At 39.2% G+C, this 12,098-nt stretch overlaps 2 protein-coding genes across 3 annotated transcripts; one reads left to right on the top strand and one right to left on the bottom strand.

Moving 5' to 3' along the window:
* Window positions 1–4,513: 4,513 nt before the first annotated feature.
* Window positions 4,514–6,659, top strand: LOC131680567 (lysosomal aspartic protease). Of its 2 annotated transcripts, none has more exons than XM_058961285.1 (5): window positions 4,514–4,625; window positions 4,934–5,044; window positions 5,303–5,432; window positions 5,490–5,613; window positions 5,686–6,659. In XM_058961285.1, exons 2-5 carry the CDS (start codon window positions 4,980–4,982, stop codon window positions 6,528–6,530), a joined length of 1,164 nt encoding a protein of 387 aa, XP_058817268.1. In that variant the 5' UTR covers window positions 4,514–4,625; window positions 4,934–4,979; the 3' UTR covers window positions 6,531–6,659. The 2 variants fall into 2 exon arrangements, with proteins under 2 accessions (XP_058817268.1, XP_058817275.1); XM_058961292.1 differs by having other exon boundaries at window positions 4,588–4,621.
* Window positions 6,660–6,796: 137 nt separating this feature from the next.
* LOC131676408 (tRNA (cytosine(38)-C(5))-methyltransferase) lies at window positions 6,797–8,141 on the bottom strand. Its single transcript, XM_058955477.1, has 3 exons — window positions 7,993–8,141; window positions 7,800–7,904; window positions 6,797–7,747 (listed from the first exon to the last, which is right to left on the bottom strand). The coding sequence occupies exons 1-3, from the start codon at window positions 8,036–8,038 to the stop codon at window positions 6,816–6,818; spliced, it is 1,083 nt and encodes a 360-aa protein (XP_058811460.1). The 5' UTR covers window positions 8,039–8,141; the 3' UTR covers window positions 6,797–6,815.
* Window positions 8,142–12,098: the final 3,957 nt, after the last annotated feature.

The raw sequence follows: 12,098 nt of genomic DNA, 5'->3' as shown, positions 1-12,098 counted from the left end.
ACGATTGAACAAGTATAAACTGCTGCAAAGTAGAAATGTCAAAAAAATCTCCAGCATCACGGAACTATTTCTGCTCAATGGCATAGCTGCCTACAATGTAATGGCATATCAACTACGCTATGCCCTGCCCACACGGTGTTATCTGACCTAGTTGTAAAACGTTGGTTGAGGATGAAGAGTGCCTCCGTCAAGAAAGAGGAATTGTGGAGTAGGGCGGAATAAATGTCCATTATTTGAACGTTATCCAGACTAGTAAAAAATTCTACATACATAATCCAGAATATTAACCCAGTGTAGTTTGTTTACATCGTGTTAACGTTTTTTGGCTCTAGTGAAAGTTCTTTTTTATGTGTGTTATACCTACCGTTTCTCGGTGAAAACAATTGTATGCTGCTCACACGTGAAATTGTTGTGCAAATGTGCCTTATTTCACCGTGTGAAAACATTGCCAGTCTACGGGGAAATTGTGACACTGCGACCCCACCAAAAACTTTCACGCTCACTTCGCCATCTGCACGCGAATAGTGGGAAGTGTCCCCCACACTTCAACTTGGCGCACAGCGAGACGAAATCAAAATGTTTGATATAGAGCGGGTTAAAATCAACAATGAGTTATAGTTGCAAGTCATGCGACTCGCCCATTAATGGGATTAAGCAAATTGCATGCCGCGGCCATTGCAGATCGGTTTAACACCGCACCTGTATTCCCGGTATGCAGCAATCCGCACTAGATCTATTGTCGAGTTTCAACAACAACCTGGGGTGGCATTGCGCATCTCGAAACGAAAGGTTTATTGTATGCAAGCTTGTATGAAAAAGTCGATTCGAAATATACCAGGTGCAAGTGGTGCCAAATTCACTACGTTCAGTATAATTCAAAAGTTCATTTTAGATTACATAACCGATAAAATTGGTTAAATGAGTTAAACTCATCTATCAAATTCTGTTTAAAAAACTGTCCCTGCGTTTGAACCAAAATGGGAGGCTTATTACTACCACTACATTACTTAATTTCAAGCGCAAATAGCGAATACAAGTGCTAGTTACACCAAAACTTTACTGGCAACCTTACAGCGGCATTTAGGAAGCAGTTCGTGCGGCGTGTACGTTTCAGTGAATCTCTCAATACTAAGTTTTAATTGCCGCAAGGTTCTACCACAGACTAACAGACATAACACTATGAGGGAATTTCCACGAAAAACATTGATCCGGCAATTTTCCCAGAACACTAGCTCCACCTTTTATTCACAGTCCCAAACACTCATTTGCTGATGGGTTACCCCTCAGGTTTGGGAACAATTTTTCACTAGTGTTCTATCCCCCATATGCTTGTTCATATGTCAGTGGCGCCATAATTTCAAATGTGGCCACAGTCCCAACTACACATATATTTAAAATGACCGCTAAAGCGGGCGAAGCATTGTTTTCGAGTGTTACGTCTGTTAGGCTGTGGTTCTACTGTATCGATTTTGTAGGTTCGGCAAATTTGAGACTAAGAGAAACGAAAGCAATGAATAGGTATTCTAGAGCGAATCAGTTATAAACATAGAACGGAAAACTAGGACTAGGGAGGCTCATATGGGCATGATCGAAAGGAAATGTGAAGAATCCTTTGCCTTCTGCTAAGTAGGAGTTGGGCGTTGCACCCAAGTCTACCGCATGGTCTATGGTAGAACATAACTCATCATCCTAGTTTTCCGTTCTAAGTTTATAACTGATTCGCTCTAGAATACCTATCCGTCTTTCAATTTTATTGCTTTCGTTTCTCTTAGTCTCAAATTTGCCGAAAATAACCAGCAAATTCGATAAATAAGATTTGTTTACAATCCAAACTTATTATTGTCATGAAACCTATGTATTTCAGAACTTAGACCTCGAGAGTTACAAGTTACGTTGTTTCGTTCAGTGTTGTTCTCAAATTCTTGCTATTCCTGATCTGACGAAGCTGCAAAAAGTCAATTTCGAACTTTGGAAAAGCCACATTTCTAGCTTCAATCAAAATTCTACTAGGTATCCCGTATAAATAAATACCATTCCAGAAATCTTCGGAACCATTTCCAAACTATTCGTATAATGCGCACCATATTAGGAATACTACTGATATATTTCACCATTATAATTGAACTGTTATACTACCATACCAATTTTAGTTACCATTTCCAATATCTTCCGTCTATCCTATATTGGAGATTTGTATACTACATTTTCCTTTGACGCCAGAGGTTAATATTGCTGTGGTGGGCTTTGTTATTCATATATCTGTTTACCCTGCTCCAAAAATCTGTAGTTTAAGATAGTCAAAAATCCTCGTCTAACAATATTACGGAGATAGCTCAATTGGATAAAGTGTCAGTCCACTTAGCGTCAACGAAGCATTCTTTAGAAGATGGCGAGTGCAAAATAATATTTCATCAATCGATAGAATTGAAATGTGAAGGGGAAGAGATTTTTTTCTCCAGCTAATATTTTATGCATCGCTAGACCTAAAATGTGCATGCCACTATAATCTGTATGGTTCTTAAATAGTATGTTGTCCAAATGTATATGGAAAACAGCATATTTTGGTATGGTGACTGTTCTTAACAACCCGTTGTTTGTATGGTCGAGTATGGAAAAACGACACTGGTTATGTTCGATATTATACTAGGCAATGGTTAATCTATTGTTGAACGAACCATATTGAAAATGGTTTTGAAACGATTGATGCAATGGTTGGCATATGGTACACATTTATGCGGGTATACAGATGGCAATATTGAATTCCATCGATATTATGTTAAATCCTAAGATAAGACAGAACAATGTATAGTGATGCAAAGCTGGCCATAACCAAAAAAACTTAAATTGGATTTTCAACATCAAAAATATTTTTCCTCTGGTCCAAAAAGTCAGTTTTCCGATTCAAATGCCGAATTGTTTGACCGGGGAACACCTACATCTTAAGTAATAATAAAAGTCTCAAACAAATTTAAAATATGAGCGGTACAATTCATTTCAATGCCATGTAAAATAGTCGACATAGAAAACAAATCGAGTAAGGCAAAAATCCCCGGCTGCATGCAGGGAACGTTCCATTTAAACCAATATATTCTGCCTCCTGATGCTGATGCTGGTTTGCACGTCACACGTGCACATAGTATTATTGTCCTTGGTATTATCGTTACAGTTGAAACCTGGAAAATCTGGTTATATTTTCCAGTTTTCAACTGCAACCAGAATATGTCTTTGTATCCGTCATTTGACCATAAACTGAGGATTTGAATTCAGCCAGGCAAAACAGAATTTTAAAACTAAATTTATTTTCTATGCGGAACACAAAAATTTTCTGCTTGTAGTAACAGTACTTTGAATACCCAACAATACAAGAATGTTTAAAATATTTTTCCCGGCAAAAATTATAGGACCAATCGAAAAAAAAAATGTGTACGCAATATAGGTCACCAAATGCCCAAGATTCCTCAAATATATTCAAAAGGCACGCACATTTGCCTTAACTTCTTTAATCAGATTTAGTGTAAAAGTATGGTCGAGCAGAAGACAGAGATTTTAAAACTTTTTTGAGATTTTGCGACCGCCTTCATGATAACCTAACATTTTTTGATAGAGTGGAAAGTAGCATAACAATAAAATTACTTATTCTGTACCAGTCTAAGACGGCATATATAGCGAAAGATACCAAATCCGACCGAGCAAGTATCGAGTCTTCGTGGGACCTCAAGAAGACCAGCAGTCACTTTTGGAGGCTGCCATGTAGAGTTGTCCGTTCATGGTCAAAGACGTGACGAAGAACTGAATATTTGCCACATCCGCGGATCACAAACCAGAACAAGATTTGTCACCGTGTTATGGTTGCCGCTCCTGGTCGGTGCCTTTGGAGCTTTGTCTGTACAAAACGTTTCATTATTTTTTTTACTCAAAATAAACATTGTTTCTAAAGACGCTGAATCCCTCTGGATCAAGACTCGACACGTCAATCGTTTGTTTACTATTTATCTGTCAGTGTCATTCCAATCGAGCACGAGACCTGTCAATGGCCCTCGTTCCAGAAGGATTCGAAGCGATTTTCTTCGGAATGAGGGCTTTTGACAGGTCTCGTGCTCGATTGGAATTACACTTACTGATAAATAATAAGAATAAGATAGAGTTGGCGAGTCTTTATCCAGAGGGATTCAGCGTATTTAATTGTTTCCATCCGTATTTCTCCATTTTATACTGAAAAATATTGACAACCTCAATTAGGGACAGAAAATGGTTCCACCTTTTTATTCTGCACCATGTGCAAAATTTTTAGTATCGAGCTGTCTAATTTAACTATCGCTCTGTCAATTTTAACCATACTCCAGAGCATGGTTATTTTGCAAATAACTTTCGAAGTATCAGATTTTAACCAGAAGTTAAGAATTTCGCCACATGGTTCACAGCCTAAATAAAGTTCGCCGTGTATAATTTCTCAACTCAATGTACGCAGCATATTGAAATCTGGCCACCCTGGCGTAAGTGCATTAACGTTGCATTTGCATTATTTTTGAAGGCTCGCTCAAATCGAACCGTCATTCTTGTGTTGGTTCTCGGGCGAAGTGGATCGCATAGTTGTTTTTTTTATTGAGATAGCCCTAGATAGCTAGGTAGACATATTTTAACATCCAAAAATAGGCCTGAATCTTCCTTTTGTTATGAAAACAAAATGGTCACTTGGAAGAACGCAATAGAATAATTATTCAAGGAATAGTATTGCCCTTGACCTGGGCCAAAAGTAAACTACAGGCTGATGTTTTGCAAAATAATTATAAATATACAATATGATTAGGCAAGATCTAGCTTTTAATGGTAGCCGACTTCGAGCAAAAACGTATTTTGCGTTCTTCCAAGGAATAGATTCTATCTTCTGTTTTATAATCAAACTTTCTAATCGCTTTTCGTTTATTTATATTAGGAATTACTTGGAATAAGCCGCTGTCAACATTGACCCAGCCGGCAAGATGCTAATTAAATCAACGCTAGTAATACTGTGTCTTTCCGTTCTGGTCCAAGCGGAACTGGTTAGGTAAGTATTGATGATTTCTTCATAATCTGATTAAATAAGGTCATCTATAGCATAAGTCGTCCTTGACCGGGCTCATACAATATTAGTGATGATTTATCATCAGGGTTGAATCAACTCGAGAACAAAAAGTGACGATGAGTCATAAGCACTGTTCACTTTATCACTTCCATACTTGTACATAGTGTGTGTAATTGGCTCAATTACAAAATTGCACACATTCCCATTTCGTTATTTTACTAAAGCATTATTGTTTTACAGAGTTCAACTGCACAAGACAGAAAGCGCTCGTCAACACTTTCGGAATGTAGATACCGAAATACGACAACTGCGTCTTAAGTACGATGCTTTTTCAGGACCAGTTCCGGAACCTTTGTCCAACTATTTGGATGTAGGTAGCATGTTGGTACTTGAAGCTACTGGAAACTAATTTTTTTTCTTTTCGAAGGCTCAATACTTTGGTGCAATCTCCATTGGAACGCCACCGCAGAGCTTCAAAGTAGTGTTTGATACGGGATCATCTAACCTTTGGGTGCCCTCGAAAGATTGTTCCTTCACCAATATCGCCTGTCGTAAGTCATCATCGGTTATCGTCTTATAGACTATAGCAATTAATAAATGATTATTTTCGCTTTCGTTCTTAGTGATGCACAACAAATACAATGCCAAGAAATCTTCAACATTCGAGAAGAACGGTACGGCTTTCCACATCCAGTATGGTTCAGGCAGTCTTTCCGGTTATCTTTCAACAGATACCGTCGCGATTGGAGGTGTTTCAGTTACCAAGCAAACATTTGCGGAGGCTATCAACGAACCCGGACTGGTGTTCGTGGCAGCCAAGTTCGATGGAATCCTGGGATTGGCATATAGTACAATTTCGGTTGACGGAGTTGTTCCGGTGTTCTACAACATGTTCAACCAGGGTTTGATCGATTCGCCGGTATTTTCTTTTTATCTGAATCGTGATCCAGCCGCTGCCGAAGGTGGTGAAATCATTTTTGGTGGATCGGATACTAACAAGTACACCGGTGACTTTACCTATTTGCCGGTCGATCGTAAGGCTTATTGGCAGTTCAAAATGGATTCCGTCAAGGTTGGAGATGCTGAATTTTGCAACAATGGTTGTGAGGCGATTGCCGATACTGGTACCAGTTTGATTGCTGGACCGACGTCTGAGGTGACTGCCATTAACAAAGCTATTGGAGGAACACCTATCATCAATGGAGAGTACATGGTGGACTGCTCTATGATTCCAAAGCTGCCAAAGATTACTTTTGTGCTGGGTGGTAAGTCGTTCGAGTTGAACGGTGCTGACTACATTTTACGAGTGGCACAAATGGGAAAAACAATCTGCCTGTCTGGATTTATGGGCATCGATATACCGCCACCGAATGGACCGTTGTGGATTCTGGGTGACGTTTTCATTGGAAAGTACTATACCGAATTTGATATGGGTAACGATCGAGTTGGATTCGCAACGGCTATTTAAGCTGCCTTCGATTGTTAGTGCAGTAGGTAGAATGCTTTAGCTGAATTTCCAAAGCAGAAGACAGATTTTCGAATATCGTGATAGAGTTGATTCGAGTTCTCACGAAGAATAAATTTGTTTGTCCATAAAGTTTTTCTGTTTGACATTTGATACTTGAAAGAAACTCACTATTGTGGTTCGAAATGTCATTATTGTTCATCTCATCGCTTTCTCAACTATATTTCTAGCAGATGCTACATTTAGGGATAGAAGTAAAAAAATTATCTAACATTCATGAGAATTGTATTATAACTCATCAAACAATGAACTGACAACCATCACATTTATACTGTTCCCCAAAACCCGGTAACGTTGCTTGTCGCTAATCTCTGGAGGAAATTCAAAGTCCTCCGGGAAACACATCAACCGGGCAACTTCCTTCGGAGTGAAATAGCGCAATCCTAGTTGCTTCCTCAAGCGCTGCTTTTCTTCTTCATCATTGCTAGCTTCCATCTGCCTGTAGATGGCATCAAACTCTACCCGCAATAGTGGACTATAAACCGATCCAGTTCCTTCCGCATAGTGCGTATAGGCTTTAGTGAAACACATCGAATTAACGGAGTCCGATGTACACACATCCATGACGGCCAATCGCTTTCGAAGAAGGTCATCTTTCAACAGATATCGACCAACGCAGCTTGGGTTTGTTTCTACCATTTCGCCGATAGTTTTAACCGGCTGAATGTATTCCGAACGGGGACTCATAGTAAACCCGTTTGATTGCGTTTGAAACGGAACTCGTTTGGCCACACAGTAGTATCGATGTCGGGTGTTTGGAACACCGAAACTGTGCGGCGATAAAATGTACTCCTTGAAGTAAAACCCTGCGGCAGTAAGTTTCTTCTTGTACAACTCACATGCCTGTGATCGTTCGAAGCCCTTAACATTTTCCAGAAGTATAAACCGAACAGATGGGATTCTATCCAGCAGATCGCAGATATGTACGAAAGGATCCGCTCGGTGATCATCGATGTCGCCGAAGTTGCCATTTCGACTAAACGGTTGACACGGAGGGGACATAAGGATTACATCTACTCCGAGTTTGCAGATCGTTTCCGGGCATAAACTGAGAATGTTACTATTTTTTGCTTTGATTGAAGCAAAATTGTGATTGTAAATGCTATTCGCAACAGGATTGATGTCGATGGCGGTCATAATTTTGAACGGTTTGCCAGATCCTAGAAACGTGATGGTTTTATTGGTAAGTAAACAACATGCTTGAATACTTACGCCTGATTGCGTAGTGCATTCCTCCAATTCCACTGAATAGTTCTAATACGCGATATTCCTTTGTGGATTTGTTATTTTCAGACTCCATTCCACTCAGGTAACAGGCTATTAATACGATTAATAAATTACAAATTAGTTTCTTAGGTCTGCATGCTTGCCCAGATTTACTTCATTCAAAACAAGACTTGTGTACCTTGTATCCATATCTCGCGTTTTTTTTGTAAACGACCAATAAGCATACTGTCAAATTTCACTTTGAGAGAAAATTCCGGACAAACCGTAATTCTCCAAGAATGGACGTTGAAATTTTATAAAAGAGAAAAGTTTTCTCTTTCGTTTACTGCTGTCACTAATAATTGGCGATTGATGGTTTGGCCAGAATTTCCTCTCAAAGTGAATTTTGACAGTATGCTTATTGGCCCTTTTCAAAAAACACGCGTGAATGTTCAATTTTACTCGATTAATGTAACGGATCGATTATATTTTCAAACAATCGAAGCCGTGTGGTGTCCGGCGGGCTGAAATCTTTTTGCACTATTTCAACCAAGAATAGAACCTCTGGGAACTGCTCCCATGTCGTAAGAGGCGACTAACAACATGCTAGGAGTTCCTAGGCCGAGGTTTTGTTCCGTACCGAAGACTTAATCTGGGCGGACCTTAAGGTTTTCCATATTACCCTCTTTCCAGTCTGTATTTAGTGAATCACTGACATATACCTTTCTGATTCGCCTTTCTTGATTGTGTACCAACGTTTTAAGTTTCTTCTGGCGGTTGTATATTAGCCGTAAATGACGAAATCTAATTCTACACTAAGTAACAGAATACATTAATATACCGGCACTTCCACGCCAAGGTTTAACTTCCAAAGCTTTGGCTTAAAAACCGTTTTTAAAAAATGGAAACTTTCATGCAGGAAATTTATTGAATTGGCCTAAGATGGAGCTGTCGAATTTCACAAAAAGCTTTTTATGTTGCAAGTGATCTGTAGTTGTGTTAAATTAGGTATTTTTCTATTATATTTGGAACCGTCTACCGACAAATCTACATTTACGAATACCTCCAAAAGTGACTTCTTGAGGTCTCATGAAGGCCTGACACTAGCTTTATGATACTTTTGCTTTTCTAAACAGTAATAAAAATCTCAACATTCAAGAACTTCACTTTGTCAGAAAATGTAGGGCCATCGGAAGCTAAAACTTCGTAAAATCGCACTCCTGGTCCTTTTTTCAGTGCAGTACTCTACGTCACTCGTTCAAATTTGCACCGCTCTTATGGTAGTCGGTATTTGCTAGTATTACTGTTCTCCCATCCATTCTGGTAGTCAAACGGTGGGATAGCAAAATTCTTACAAGTTTCCTATCTCATGCCTCCACGCGATTCTAAGTCTATTGATGACATTTGGTCCTTAGACCGCAGAATGAGAGGGTGCGAACAGAATGAGAGGGTGCGAACAGATCTAGTCGAGAAAACATTGCCGTAAAAATGAATAGTTGATCGGAAATTAGCCCCAATACGACTAATCTGACTAGTATCTATGAACACGGCTCAATACGTATTGAAAATTCGCCGCGTCTGTTTTTATGAACCTAATTTAAAGCTCCGTTATTGCTAACAAGCCCGTGCATCAGATTAACAATCCTTTATATTTCCCTTCAGTGTTCGGTATTATCGCTCGTATACTTGTATTCCACAAACAATCCGATATGGAAAATAAGAAATACTTTCCTTGATTTATAACATCTCGCGCTATTTTTGCCAGTATAATATGCTGTCACTTGGTAGTTTTCAAGCCAATAAATATATCGTAGAGAAGAAGTAGCGAGTTCTGTCCAAATACTGTTGCAATAAATAGTGATCCGGCCCATTACGCAGATAAGATTAGCTTTTCCAGGCAATACTCCCACGATCGGCTGTGTGGAATTCAAATTGTTTTTGTTTAGGGAACATAGTATACTCTCGGTAGCCGGCTGCCCAGAGTTTAAAAATAACCAAAAACTAAACAAGATCATCTCTTTTTCGAGTGATCGTGCACTCGAAGACTAACTAAACAACTACCTAATAGGGACCATTCATAAATTACGTAACGCAAAAATTGCCCAAAATTGACCCCCCCTCCCCCTATGTAACAAAGTGTCACAAATTTTTCCATCCCCCCCTCCCCTGTTACGTAACAAATTCCAAGAAAAAATTTTTTTTCTTCGATGAAAACATGTTACGTAACGATCTAGTTAACACCCCCTCCCCCCTATGTCACAACTTGTCACAACTTGTCGTACCCCCTCCCCCCCCTAAAAGCGTTACGTAATTTATGAATGGTCCCATAAAATATGCTTTACAGGTCGCATCGTTTGCTTGGAGCGAATCCTAGACCTGATACCCTTCCAAACCACCAACTCCGCGACACCTATGGAAGAGTCTGATGAATCGTCGTCCTTCCGTTAAGTAGGTGGAGCATCAACACTTCCTGTCTACCTTATCCTTTATCCTTCCCCGTGAACGATGGAGATGGGGGCGGCCGGCAATGATGGCTATCATGCTGTTGAGGTTTTAATATGGGTCGGATTGGTATGAATTCCTACTTACCACTTCCTAAGCAACTCTTATTAGATAATCAGCAGTCAAACATGATGAAGTCAGTGTGCAATCCGCCAAAATCATCGTCACAACGCAACGCAACGCAACGCAACGATTATATTTTCAAACAATCGATTAGTTTTCGCAAATTTCTAGACGACGTTTTCAAAATATCCTAACATAAACGTCAAAGAACGTGAAATTATGTGTAAAGGCTAGTTTACGGTTCGGAAAACGTGTCACGTAATTTGGGCTGCTGTGAATTTTAAATGGAGCTCGGGATTTCATAACCCGTGACGGGAAATGAGTCTACACAAAAATGAGTTTTCCCGAAGTGAAAACCCAACCGCGGAAAACATCACGGGATTTTAAAACTCTCCACACAGAAATCCGGCCGGGAACAATTAACACGAATTGATTCCGACGGGGAAAATAGTATTTTTATAAGGTTTGCAATTCGCTGCACATTTGATACTGTTTGTATCTTTAAGAAGCGGCATAGTTTTTGGTTTGACAGCTTGGAGATCTCGGCGGGAAATTTTCTCTGGTCAAATCGCGACGCAAATCCCGTACGAAATTCCGTGATCCATTTCCCGAACTGTAAACTAGCCTTAATCTAACGACGCTGAATCCCTCTGGATAAAGACTCGACACGTCAATCGTTTGTTTACCGTTTATCTGTCAGTGTCATTCCAATCGAGCATGAGACCTATCAATGTCATTCAAATTGAGCAGGAGACTAAGTCTTGTCAAATGTTGCAATCTGATAAATGAATTTTGGAAAGTATTGTGATAGTGAGTTAAAATACTTCGAAAAAAATTCTGAATAAAATCTCTATAGAGGCTAACCCGTATAAATAAATACCATTCCAGAAATCTTCGGAACCATTTCCAAACTATTCGTATAATGCGCACCATATTAGGAATACTACTGATATATTTCACCATTATAATTGAACTGTTATACTACCATACCCATTTTAGTTACCATTTCCAATATCTTCCGTGTATCCTATATTGGAGATTTGTATACTACATTGTCCTTTGGCGCCAGAGGTTAATATTGCTCTGGTGGGCTTTGTTATTCATATATCTGTTTACCCTGCTCCAAAAATCTGTAGTTTAAGATGGTCAAAAATCCTCGTCTAACAATATTACGGAGATAGCTCAATTGGATAAAGTGTCAGTCCACTTAGCATCAACGAAGCATTCTTCAGAAGATGGCGAGTGCAAAATAATATTTCATCAATCGATAGAATTGAAATGTGAAGGGGAAGAGATTTTTTTCTCCAGCTAATATTTTATGCATCGCTAGACCTAAAATATGCATGCCACTATAATCTGTATGGTTCTTAAATAGTATGTTGTCCAAATGTATATGGAAAACAGCATATTTTGGTATGGTGACTGTTCTTAACAACCCGTTGTTTGTATGGTCGAGTATGGAAAAACGACACTGGTTATGTTTGATATTATACTAGGCAATGGTTAATCTATTGTTGAACGAACCATATTGAAAATGGTTTTGAAACGATTGATGCAATGGTTGGCATATGGTACACATTTATGCGGGTTAAGCCACATAACTTTTATCATTACGGTGCCTACTAAAAGCCATTCCCCACAAAGGTCGTAGTTTACCGGGAAGCGAAAAAACCAATATTTTTAAAATCGGCTGTAGTTTTGTTGGTACAGAACTTCACTTAGCACTTTATGATGCAACTC

The sequence above is a fragment of the Topomyia yanbarensis genome, chromosome 1, assembly GCF_030247195.1.
Source record: "Topomyia yanbarensis strain Yona2022 chromosome 1, ASM3024719v1, whole genome shotgun sequence".
NCBI lineage: Eukaryota > Metazoa > Arthropoda > Insecta > Diptera > Culicidae > Topomyia > Topomyia yanbarensis.
The sequence above is the reverse complement of the archived record's forward strand: the minus strand, read 5'-3'. Positions and strand labels throughout refer to the sequence as shown.

Coding starts and splice junctions, on each gene's coding strand:
- LOC131680567 (XM_058961285.1), top strand. CDS start 4,980: ATGCTAATTAAATCAACGCTAGTAATACTGTGTCTTTCCGTTCTGGTC. Junction 5,045..5,302: donor GTCCAAGCGGAACTGGTTAG/GTAAGTATTGAT, acceptor ATTGTTTTACAG/AGTTCAACTGCACAAGACAG. Junction 5,614..5,685: donor CTTCACCAATATCGCCTGTC/GTAAGTCATCAT, acceptor TTTCGTTCTTAG/TGATGCACAACAAATACAAT.
- LOC131676408 (XM_058955477.1), bottom strand. CDS start 8,038: ATGCTTATTGGTCGTTTACAAAAAAAACGCGAGATATGGATACAAG. Junction 7,905..7,992: donor ACGCGAGATATGGATACAAG/GTACACAAGTCT, acceptor TCGTATTAATAG/CCTGTTACCTGAGTGGAATG. Junction 7,748..7,799: donor AATGCACTACGCAATCAGGC/GTAAGTATTCAA, acceptor TCACGTTTCTAG/GATCTGGCAAACCGTTCAAA.